The sequence below is a fragment of the Trachemys scripta genome, chromosome 2 (assembly GCF_013100865.1).
Source record: "Trachemys scripta elegans isolate TJP31775 chromosome 2, CAS_Tse_1.0, whole genome shotgun sequence".
In the NCBI taxonomy this organism is placed as follows: Eukaryota; Metazoa; Chordata; order Testudines; family Emydidae; genus Trachemys; species Trachemys scripta.
In genome coordinates this window covers 157,419,750-157,432,661 of record NC_048299.1, presented here as the reverse complement: position 1 = coordinate 157,432,661, position 12,912 = coordinate 157,419,750, and the positions used below count along the sequence as shown (strand labels likewise).

At 40.0% G+C, this 12,912-nt stretch overlaps 1 protein-coding gene across 2 annotated transcripts in view; it reads left to right on the top strand.

The window, feature by feature from the left end:
* Positions 1-12,912, top strand: part of VDAC3 (voltage dependent anion channel 3) — a 42,530-nt gene that overhangs the window by 14,722 nt on the left and 14,896 nt on the right. Inside the window, exons 4-6 of one of the 2 annotated variants that reach the window (XM_034762056.1) lie at positions 1,327-1,376; positions 2,827-2,829; positions 7,996-8,148. In XM_034762056.1, the coding sequence (XP_034617947.1) occupies positions 1,327-1,376; positions 2,827-2,829; positions 7,996-8,148 (206 nt within the window). The remainder of the gene's footprint in view (positions 1-1,326; positions 1,377-2,826; positions 2,830-7,995; positions 8,149-12,912) is intronic. The other variant, XM_034762057.1, reaches the window with a different exon arrangement.

Below are 12,912 nucleotides of genomic sequence, written 5' to 3'. Positions count from 1 at the left end.
TGTCTCTGTATTGGGGGAAGTGGTAAAAGTGGTGATCTTTCAATTAATAGTTGACCTTTGGTTTGATTTTATTTTTTTTTATTATTTTTTTTTTATTTTTTTTTTATTTTTTTTTGCATCTGAGAATTTTAGATTTATATATGTCGTATAAATTCATTTGAATAACTGCTTTGAGAGATACAAAGATACAGTCCATCTTGTGGGGATAGCTCTCTGTATTTTCATTGCCCGTGACTGATTTAAATTATGATCAGTTATGGGAATCCTGAGACTGACAGTACAGTGACATGTCATGAATTCTGAAATCATCTATTTTGTGAAATTTTGTTGTTAAACTGTGTGTGAGTGGGTGCGTTTCCCAAACTGCTCTAAACAAAGTTCACACACTGTAAAGTCAAAAACTCACCATTTCTCAGACTGGTCTTTGTTAACAAAGACCAAACTATATTTTGAACAATTTCAGCTCAAGCTTTCTTTCTAGTGTTAGCTGCTTCTAGATTTTCAGCCTAAAGAGAGCGCAAATGTTGTTCTGGGATGTGTAAACAAAGGAATATCCTGCAGGAATAAGGAAATGATCTTATCTATGTATGTGGTATTGGTGAGACTATGACAAAAAAGATGTTGACAAATTGGACAGCTTTCAGAAAAGAGCTACACAAATTATTTGAGAGCTGGAAGACCTGCCTTGCAATGAGAGACTTAAACATGTCCGTTTATTTAGCTTCTAAAAGAGAAGGTTAAAAGGTGGTTTGATCCCAGTCTACAAGTATCCAAATGGAGAAAAGATATCTGATGACAAATGTCTAATGAGATCCGTTGAAGCTAGACAAGTTCCGATTTAAAATAAGGCACAAATATCTAACAGTAAATATGATTAAGCATTGGAACAATTTATCCAGGGGTAATCACTTTAAGTCTCAAGTAAAGATTGGATGTTTTACTAAAAATATCCCCTAGCTCAAGTAGATGTAATTCTTGCCTCAAGCATGTAACTAGATGAAATTCTCTGGCCTATGTTATGCAGCAGTTCAGACAGATGATCATAATGTTCCCTTCTGGTCTTAAAATGTATTTATCCAATTCAGGAGTGCTCAGCCCAGACCCTAGTTGTACTCTAAAATAGACACTTCTGCCTCCCTTACATCCCAATGGATAATGAGCCACCTACCTTGGTGAGTCATCAGAAACCACTTAATACTTTCCCAGGAAGATCAGCATCTAGTAACAGGGTGGGCTGTTTTGAGCAAACACTCCCAACCTGTTTGATTCCGGAGTAAGTGTCTATTATATTCTTGTTATAGAAACTTGTGAATTTTGCTGTTTCAGGATTTGGAATGGTTAAGTTAGAGCTGAAGACCAAGTCTTCCAGTGGAGTGGTGAGTACTGAAGACTTTCAATGACATCAGGGTAGCAAAGATGAGAGTAAACCTCTTTAGTAACAAAAGTAATTCACTGGTATTTACTACTTTTCTGTTTTCATCTCATTTTAATGCCTGGAGGTGAGTGGTGTGCTACTAGAATGATGTAAAGAATTGGTATCCCGGTATTTTCTCTGTGATCTACACAGACTTTCACATAGCATACTGTCATTATGTTAGGATTTGCATAGGTACATTTGTTCACTCTTCCGTCTTTGTGGTGTCTTCAGAATGGGTTTGCATTGTCATGCTTCTGGTCATGTGTGTTCTCACTCACTACCTTTTTATAGCTAAATTTGTTTCTGGCTCACATCTCTGGTTATGGATGCAGGCCAGATCATCCACTACTATTAGTCTGGATTCACAATCCTGCATTAACTATTTATCCAAAGGACTCGAGACACCAAAAACCTTTAGCTAAATGAGGTTTTGGATGAAGTTGAGAGCGGGCTGGCTGGCTTTGCAAAAGCTATACTCCCAAGTTCCCACCATCAAAATATTGCCAGAGACGTTCGCTGGATTTAAAGGGAGTGTTTGAATCTTTGACACCATTGGTGATCTGGGGGACGTAATTTAGCTGGAGTTTTATTGTGCTTGGGCTTGCATTTCCAGTTCTGTTAAAAATGGGTTGAATGCTGCTTCTTTATGCTTATGCTGCTAAGCTTAATAAAGCATAACATTTCTATAGCATCTATTACATGAGGCTTTGACAGCATTTTACATGCATTACTGAATTAAATCTCACAGGATCTCTGAAAAGTACAGAATATCATAATCCCCATTTTACAGAAGGGGAAAATTATTAGTTCCCCATGATCTCACAGGAAGCCTGACAGAGCGAGGAATAGAATCCATATTTTTTACCTTTACCCTCAAGAATATCTCCCCACTAGGCATGCTTATTATTGCATGGTCTTTTGCACTCCTGGGCATGCATGTCTACAGTGCCATTTATGCTTGCTTCACTCACATTACTTTTCAACCTCTACCGTGCCCATATTTGCTTCAGCTCTCCCTTCTGGTTGTACATTGACACCTCACAAATGCACAGACATTTTAATTCATTCTTATAGCAGCAGGTAGCTTGTTATTTTGTAGTTTGTCACAGTTAAGTGGATTACCACAATGCGATAGCAAAGATATGGGGAATACAAGTTTTTTATTGTGACCGAAATGAAATAGCTCTGAAGTATGAAATATCAGGGTTTTTTTAGGCAATTTGTTTAGCAATGCATTGTAATTTTCAAATGCTAAGAATATTATACTGAGGCTGTTGTGTTAAATAATGGCCAGAATGTATAACAGAGAACATCCAAATCTGACTAAGTTTGCTGATTGATCAAAATCCTTAATTTCTCAAATGTTTTCTCCCCTTTCCATGCAACTTTGGTTTTGGCTACTTATTCAGCTGGTAAGGATAGTGATTGTTCTTGTGTATTTCTTCCTGTTGTCACTTTCTAATAGGGTTTCCTACTTTTACATACTTTGCTCTGGACTGTGACACATTCACATTCCTAATTTATTTAGGAGGTGAAGGAAAAATGGTAACTGACATGAGGCGTTCCTGTGTGCATAGCTTACACTCCACTATAACCCAATTGTATAACACGGGTATTTAAAGTCTGTGTCAAAGAACCATAGAAACACAACAAAAATAAGAGGAAAGGAATCTAGAAATGATGTGGTATAGATACAATTTTCTCTTATTTCAGAATCATGATTTAGCATTTCTAATATCAGTATTTTGCATTAACAATGAAAGAACAGCAGGCTTGTGTGGGATGGAAGTGAGGTGGGGACCAAAATGAGGGATGTGCCACATAATTGGGTACAAATGGAAGCCACACTCTGTCTTGATATAACGGCAAGTAGTTTTACCGTGTGTTGAGTTCTCTTTAAGTTTGAGAGGTAGAACCTTCATATACAGCTTTCATTCCCTCGCAGACTTTTCTTTCAGGTGTTGTTGCTTCATACAGCACAACTGGTTCAGTGTCCTACTAAGTGTCTCATGTTTTTCTAAGATGTCTGCCACTGAAAGGTCAGTTATGAAGTTGAGCTTGAGGACTGGTTCAGACTGGTATATGAAATTAAGCCAGTCTGGCATTCTGAGGCAGAGGATTTCAGAAATGCTCTCACGGGACATGATCCAATCACAACTCTGCTTTTGACAGTCTAGAGATGAATGGTAACAAATGTTGACTCTGCGCTGTCCTCTCTCAGAAGGAGATCCAGTTCTAACTGCTAGGGAAATCCTTCTGCTTTTGATCATATGACAGCAGGATTCTTTCTCTTCACTGTGTTTAGTGAAAAGGGCAGACAAAATCTTTTTTTTGTCCTTGATCTGAGAAATTTGTTCAGCCATTTAGATTAGTGATCTGCATTAAGATCAAACGAGAGATTTTTAAAAGTCAGTTATAGATTGGTCTCTTTAAACATAATCTCACAGAAGTAACAAATCAGAGATTTGTGCACTTACATTCGGAGCCTGAAAACTCTGTTTAAAGGCTAATCAACCACAGAAGTCAGTTTCCTGATCTCGATCCTATATTTTCCTTTGATGTCTGGATGGATTTATTTTAAGACAGTTGTGTGCTGTTGCAGCATGGCATAATCATAAAGTAAGTGCCATCTTGCATATTGTGACAGAAATGTGTTTTTGGTAGTACCCCTCTGGTACTTTAAAACTGTTCCAAGTCTGAGTTTCCTGAAACTTATAGCACATTGCATTGGCCTGGAAGTGTGGAAATAGAGTATGTGCCATCTAAGAATACAAGTTCTCAGAGGCTTGGAACAAGCGTAATCTTTACAATTAGGGTTCCAAAGATGGGAACTGAAATTCTTTTGTCAGACACTTCTCATAACGTGCCTGATGTGCATTATAACTATAATCAGAATGTACATACAGTTAACTTTTAATGTGTTCATATGTTCACACAGCATTTACTGAATTAGTTACGAGAGGGTTAGACAGTAGATGCGGACAGTTGACAAGGAGAGGCATAAAGTCTTGATAATAAGAAACTCTACTGTATGGGGAACTGGCCAGCATCTGGCTGGCTGTAGGCAGCGTAGGAAGATGTGGGTTTTGAGCTATGTTTTACAGAAGTATCTGCGAGGTAGAGAAAAGTTCAACAGCTGGTGTGGCAGCATCAAAGAATGGACTTCACAAAGGAGGTAAAGAATAGAGAACATAGGAGGAGGTCAGAATTGGAAGAGCAGATGAAGCCAGTAGAGTATAAAGAGAAAAGAGATTGGAGAAATAGAAGGGAGAGTCTTGGCAGGGCAGTGCTTGAGGGTGAGGAGTGCGATTTTGCTAGTAGATAGAGGGCCTGTGGAGCCCTTTAAGAGTTGTGGTGATGTGATTATGTTCATGTGTAAAGGTTAGAAGGTGGATACAGTGTTCTGAATAGATGGGAGTCTGGGTGCAGGATGTGTGAGGACTGAATCTATGTAAAGGAAAAAAGAGGGGGTGGAGCTGGTGGGTATCAGATACTACTGCAATTTTAGAATGGAAGAATATGGCAAACTTTGTAGCTGAAAGAGAAGAGGGATACAAGGTTGTGAAGAAGTGAGCTAATGTAACTGAAAAGTGACCAAGGATTTTTGATGTCTTTAAAGAATACAGAATAATAAAATGATGATTTTTTCCAGACCAGAAGGTGGCTTGAGGGAAGTCTTTGGGATTTATCCAGATATTACAATGGAGGAAGTGTCTTTTGCACTAGAATTTCTCCAGTTGATGACCTTTTGTCTTAAGGATTTGGAATTCAATAGTGCACTAGGGGACTGGGTCAGAAGTAGGCAACTGAGATATAGAAATAATTATGTTCAATGGTAAGAAGTAGAATAAAAAGGTTTTGGAAAAGGGGGTCATAAGAACAGCCATAATGGATCAGACCAATAATCCATCTAGCCCAATATTCTGTCTTCCGACAGTGGCCAGTGCCAGCTCCTGCAGAGGAAAGGAACAGAACAGGGCGATTATCGAGTGATCCACCTCTGTTGTCCAGTGCCAGCATCAGGCAGTCAGAGACTTAAGGACACCCAGAGCATGTGGTTGCATTGCAGGCCAGCTTGGCTAATAGCCATTGATGGACCTATCCTCCGGGAACTTATCTAATTCATTTTTGAACCCAGTTATACTTTTGGCCTTCACAGCATGACCCTGGCAATGAATTTTAAAAGTTGACTGTGCGTTGTGTGAAGAAGTATTTCCTTTTGGTGGTTTTGTGACACCTGGCTCTTATGTCATGTGAAGAGGTAAATAACACTTCCTTATTCACTTTCTCCATACCATTCATGATTTGATAAATCTCTATCACATCCCTTGTTAATTGTCTTTTTCCCAAGCTAAATAGTCCTGGTCGTCTTAACCTCTCCTCATATGGAAGCTGTCCATACCGGTAATCACTTTTGTTGCCCTCTGTACTTTTTCCAATTCTAATATATCCTTTTTGAGATGGAGTTACCAGCACTGCATGCAGTGTTGGCATATCATGGCTTTATATAGTGGCATTATAATATTTACTATCTCATTATCTATCCCTTTCCCTATGGTTCCTAACACTGTTAGCTTTTTTTGGACTGCCTCTGCACATTGAGCAGATGTTTTCAGAGGACTATCCACATTGACTCTAAGATCTCTTTTTTTTGAGTGGTAATAGCTAATTGAGACCCCCATCTTTTTGCATGGATAGTTGGGATTATGTTTTCCAATGTGCATTACATTGCACTTACCAACATTGAATTTCATCTGCATTTTGTTTGCCCAGTCGCACAGTTTTTGTGAGATCCCTTTGTAACTCTTAGCAGTCAGCTTTGGACTTAACTATCTTGAGTAATTTTGTATTGTCTGCAAAGTCTGCTACCTAATTATTGACCCCTTTTTCCAGATCATTTATGCATGTGTTGAACAACACTGGTCCCAGTACAGATCCTTGGGGGACCCCGTTATTTACCTCTCTCCTTTTAAAAACTGACCACTTATTCCTATCCTGTTTCCTGTCTTATAACCAGTTACTGATCCATGAGAGGACCTTCCCTCTTACCCCATGACTACTTACTTTGCTGAAGAGCCTTTGGTTAGGGGTCTTGTCAAAGGCTTCTTGAAAGTCCAAGTATACTATATCTACTAAATCATTCTTGTTCACATGTTTGTTGACCATATCAAAAGTCTGATTGGTGAAAGCGTGATTTCCCTTTACAGAAGCCATGTTGACTCTTCCCCAACAAATCGTGTTCATATATGTGTTTGACAATTCTTTTCTTTACTACAGTGTAAACCAATTTGCCTGGTGCTAAAGTTAGGCTTACCTGCCTGTAATTGCCAGGATTACCTCTGGAGCCCTTTTTATCTATAATCCAGTCATCTGGGTCCAGGTATTATGATGATAAGCATGAGGGTGTAAAATGATTAAACAAATGGTTTAAAGCAGCAGATCTCAGTTAGCATCTTAATGCTACTATATAAATCTATGATACACCCACACCTTGACTACTGCAGGCAGTTCTTGTTGTCCGATCTCAAAAAAATATATATTAGAATTGGAAAATGTTTAGAGAACAACAAAAATGATAGTGGTATGGAACAGCTTCCATTGGAGAGATTTAAAAGCCTCGGACTGTTCAGGTTAGAAAAGAAACTAAGGGGAAGTGGGGGTTGATAAAATCATGAACGGTGGAGAAAGTGAATAGGGACAAGAACCAGGGGTCATCCTATGAAATTAACAGGCAGCAAAGGAAGAACTTCTTGACACAATGCACAGTCAACCTGTGGAACTTGTTACCAGGGGATGTTGTAAAGGTCAAAAGTGTAACTGGGTTCAATAAAAAATTAGACTAGTTCATGGAGAATGGGACCATCAATGACTATTAAACAAGGTGGTCAGGGACACAACCCCACGTTGTGAGTATCCCTAAATGTCTGACTGCTAGATGCTGGGACTGGACGATGGGATGGATCACTCGATAATTCCCCTGTTCGGTTCATTCCCTCTGTATCATCTGGCAGTGGTCATTTTTGGAAAACAAAATACTGGGCTAGATGGATATAGTATGCCCATTCTTATGGTCTTATCAAACTTTCTAGGGGGACTCAGCAAGCCTTCCCACTCAATCATGGGGTTGCAATACCATCTGCTCAAATTTGGCCCGGCCACCCTCTGTCATGACAGAGGGGTGGCTGGAGCAAATCTGAGTGAGTGGCATTGCGACATGGCACATGGGGGTTGTGCTCTTTTCTGAAATTGAGAAATACTGCCTTGGAAAACTTTGTGGCTATTAAGGTATGTGCTTTTAAAAGGTTTCCTAGTCTGTGCAGAGTTAGACAGCAGGATCAATGGACTGATTTTAGTTAAAATAGAATCCTCTTTAGTGGAATCAATGTATTAATGTCCCCAGTTCCATCATTAGAATGTCACATTTTGCAAGGGGTGTGCTCCAAATTTAAAAAAAAAAAAGTGGGGGGCACGCGTCAGAAAAAGTTGAGAACCATTGGTTCAAAGGGATGGGACTCATCAAGTAGAAATTAAATTTAATTAAGTAATGTGTGTTAATTCTTGTCTGGTGTTTTTGCCAGGAATTTACCACCACTGGTTCCTCCAACACAGACACAGGCAAGGCCTCAGGCAGCCTAGAGACCAAATACAAGATCAAGGACTATGGACTTACATTCACCCAGAAATGGAACACAGACAACACCCTGGGGACAGAGGTGTCCATGGAGGATAAGGTAAGAGAAAGTGGAAATTATGAAAGCAATTCAGCAAGTCAGGTAAAAGTACTGTGTTGAGAATAAATCAATAGAAGATACAAATTATAGGAGAGCTGTGGTAAATTAGGACTAACTAAAATATAGAATAGACGGGAATACCTCAATTCATTCTTTTTGTACAGTATGTGGGAGTTTTCATATAATTTTGTTTCTGAATTTGTTGTTCTTAAAGGTGGAGTTGTAGTGCAGACAGGTAGAGCAGACAAATGTCCTCACACAATACTGTACATCATCATTCAGACTTGCAGCACGACTGCTGTTGCAGATGGGCATTCTGAGTATTCATATTGTATTTTAATAAATTGTGAGGTTATTTTCTGATATGTAAATATATCCATTAAGGACTAGAGGAGTCCTTGATTTTCATTTATGACCTAAGCCAGGTTTTAAATCTAATCTTTCAAAAATGAAGCAGTTGTCCCATTTGATTTGTACTGTAATTTGACCCTACATACTTATTAACTTACATTACAAAACAAATATAGCAGCGGGTGGAGGAGGCACTTTTATTCTAAGGTGTGGAAAATGCACAATTGAGTCTATTCTCTGCCTCAAAATTGCCTCCAAGCTCTGCTAGTGGAGCCAGCTGCTCTTGTAAACAGCATGAGGTGGATAGCTGAAGACAAAGGTAGTTGTGAATTTTTAATGTGCGTACAGACTAGACAAATCTGTAGATCTGGAAAACTCACCAAAGCCTGTAAATTGCAAATACTGAATACCTCCAAATCTTAATTTTCCTTAAATTACTGTGACATGAAATGCAGTAAACTAGCTGTAATTCAATATTAAGGTTACAAGAAGAACCATTCAGATACTAGGAAGAGCTATAAATTAAAGTTAACTTGGCCATGATACATTTATGAACTATTTTCTATCCTTTCCCTTGTTAAAATAAACAGAGGATTACTGTGGCTTGGTCTACACTACCCCCCTAATTCGAACTAAGGTACGCAACTTCAGCTACGTGAATAACGTAGCTGAAGTTCGAAGTACCTTAGTTCGAATTAGTTCGAACTTACCTTGGTCCACACTCGGCAGGCAGGCTCCCCCGTCGACTCCGCGGTACTCCTCTCGGCGAGCTGGAGTACCGCAGTCGACGGCGAGCACTTCCGGGTTCGACTTATCACGTCCAGACTAGACGCGATAAGTCGAACCCAGAAGTTCGATTTCCAGCCGTCGAACTAGCGGGTAAGTGTAGCCAAGGCCTGTGTCATGGACATACGATGTTTGTGACAGGGTCCCTGGGATGCAACCTGGACTGTGGGACTGCTGAGCCCTCTGTCCCACCAACCTGGGCTGCCTCTTACACTGTGGTGCTGTGTCAAGCCCAAACCTCTGGCAGGTACTGCACTTACACAGGCATCCACCCAACTGAGTTACATGAATGCTCTCCCAGCCACTCATGAATCATCAATAGGAAGGCTCCACCAGTTCCCCGGCCTTGCACCCCAGAACTATACCATCTTGAACTGGTCCAAAGCCTGGCCAGTGTAAATTCGTTACCCAGTCCACTCCTCCCTCAATGTGGAGAGGAGACACACTAGTCTTTGTGACTAACACGGCTGATACTCTGACACTAGTCTTTGTAAACTGAGCTGAGATTTCCTAAGCACTTCAACCAAAACACATTTTTTTAAGTAGAATAGAAAACAGATTTATTAACTACAGAAACATAGATGTCAAGTGATTATAAGTAGCAAGCATAAAGGCCAAAGTTGGTTATCTAAGAAATAAAAACAAGTTAAGTTCTGCAAATTAAACAGGATTTGAATCAAGCAGTGTAGATGGTACAAACAGGTGTCAGTTCCTCAATACACGGACTGGAACTCTTTCCCAGCCTGGGACCCTCTTCCCCCATTCAAAGTCTTTGTCCTCCAGACATTTCTTCAAAGTATTGAGATGGGAGGAAGAGAGCCAAGTGATGTCACTTCCCCTCTTTTATGTTTTCTTCCAGCTTGTGAAAGTTCTTTGCTTTGAGGTGTGTTTATCCGCCCCCATGGCGTACATGCTTCCTTGAGAAATCTCTAGGATAGAGGATTCTTTTCTCAATGGGTATCGATGAGCCATTAACACTGTCTGGCTACTCCATTGTTGTACCTGCCAGATGTGCAGTATGGTGAAGTTAAGCAATATTACTTTTGTAATTGCCTGGTTTTTAAGTATTTCATCTTGCAAAGTTAAGGTTGCATAACACTGAGAAAGATTAATGACCTAAAAACTAATACACCTCTACCCCGATATAATGCGACCCAATATGACACGAATTTGGATATAATGCGGTAAAGCAGAGCTCCAGGGAGGGGGGGCTGCGCGCTCTGGCAGATCAAAGCAAGTTCGATATAACACGGTTTAACCTATAATGCGGCAAGATTTTTTTGGCTCCCAAGGACAGAGTTATATTGGGGTAGAGGTGTATATTCATCAACACAAGGGGGTTATTTAGATGTTGTCCAACCAGCTATGCAAAATATTTAAATAGTTTTTATTAAACAGGGCTGCGAGTGCAAATAAAAGTTAGAATTAAAGTAAAGATTTACTAGTTGGCCAAACAAGCAAGGTCCTACACTCAGCTCAATATTATTTCTCTGTGCCGTGTAAAACTTCTGAAAACTGCATCCAATTAATTGAAAAATTTCATGGAATGTTGTATTGATTTTTGGTGAAAATCAAAAAACAAGACCTGTTTTCAGCTAAAATCAAGCCCCCAGAGTGCCCGTTTGGTGCAGCAGCAGAAGAAACTCTGGCACCCTCTCCTGCTGCCTAAACACACTAGAGGATAGCATGCTTCATTGCTCATGTAGGCCTCACTCTGTAGATTTGTCTAATTTTTTTAAGTGCAAATGGAGGCTCTGTCTCTGCCATGCCCCTTGAAATATCTTTCTTACAATAAGATTGGGAAGGAAGGAGTGGACAAGTGGTGCTGTCTTTGAGGAGGAAGAACATTAGGGAGAGGGAATGAAGCGTTCTCTCTCCTTTCCCTCTGGCTGTCCCTGAGCAGGAGTATTGTTATGCTGCAGACTGTTAATGGATGCCATCAACAGATGACAGCAACTTTGTCCCCCATTTTCCTGCCATTCAGTGCTCAAATTATCCCCCAAAATAAAAAGTTTCTGGCCATTGACGTCTAGAACGTTCTCTGAAATTTCAGAATTGATCAGATGGGGCAATCAAAAGTTTTTGCATTACGTATATACATACATGGAAACAGAGGAAATGCCATCAAGTTGAATGTAAGGCCTCACATGGGAGAGATTAATAAAGCTGGGACTTTTCAGCTTGGAAAAGAGACAACTGAGTCAGGGGAATATTATAGAGGTCTATTAAAATCATGACTGGTGTGGAGAAAGTAAATAAGGAAGTGTTATTTACTCCTCATAACACAAGAACTAGGGATCACCAAATGAAATTAATAGGCAGCAGGTTTAAAACAAATAAAAGGAAGTATTTCTTTGCACAACACACAGTGAACCTGTAGAACTGTTTGCCACAGGACGTTGTGTATAACAGGTTTTTAAAAAGAACTAGATTAATAGATTTTTAATGTCAGAAGGGACCCTTATGATGGTCTAGTCTGACCTCTTGCACAATGCAGGCCACAGAATCTCACCCACCCACTCCTGTAATAAACCCCTAGTCAAAGATCAATTAATTGCCAAAATTAGGCTATCCCATCATACCATCCCCTCCATAAACTTATCTTGAAGCCAGGTGTCTTTTGCCCCCACAGCTCCTCTTGGAAGGCTGTTCCAGACCTTCACTCCTCTGATGGTTAGAAACCGTCGTCTAATTTCAAGTCCCAACTTCCTGTTGGCTTTATATCCAATTGTTCTTGTGTCCACATTGGTACTGAGCTTAAATAATTCCTCTCCCTCCCTGGTATTTATCCCTCTGATATATTTATAGAGAACAATAAGATCTCCCCTCAGCCTTCTTTTGGTTAGGCTAAACAAGCCGAGCTCTTTGAGTCTCCTTTCACAAGACAGGTTTTCCATTCCTCGGATCATCCTTGTAGCCCTTCTCTGTACCTGTTCCAGTTTGAATTCATCCTTCTTAAACATGGGAGACCAGAACTGCCCAGAGTATTCCAGATGAGGTCTCACGAGTGCCTTGTATAGCGGTACTAACACCTCCTTATCTCTACTGGAAATACCTCGCCTGATACATCCTAAGACAGCATTAGGTTTTTTCACAGCCACATCACATTGACGGCTCATAGTCATCCTGTGATCAACCAATACTGCGAGGTCCTTCTCCTCCTCTGTTACTTCCAACTAATGAGTCCTCAGCTTATAACAAAAATTCTTGTTAATTCCTAAATGCATGACCTTGCACTTTTCACTATTAAATTTCATCCTATTACTATTACTCCAGTTTACAAGGTCATCCAGATCTTCCTGTAGGATATCCCGGTCCTTCTCGGTATTGGCAATACCTCCCAGCTTTGTGTCATCCGCAAACTTTATTAGCACACTCGCAGTTTTTGTGCCAAGGTCAGTAATAATAAGATTGGTCCCAAAACCAATCCCTGAGGAACTCCAGTAGTAACCTCCCTCCAGCCTGACAGTTCACTTTTCAGTATGATCCATTGTGGTCTCCCCTTAACCAGTTCCTTATCCACCTTTCAGTTTTCATATTGATCCCCATCTCTTCCAATTTAACTAATAATTCCCTATTTGGAACCATATCAAATACCTTACTGAAATCGAGGTAAATTAGATCCCC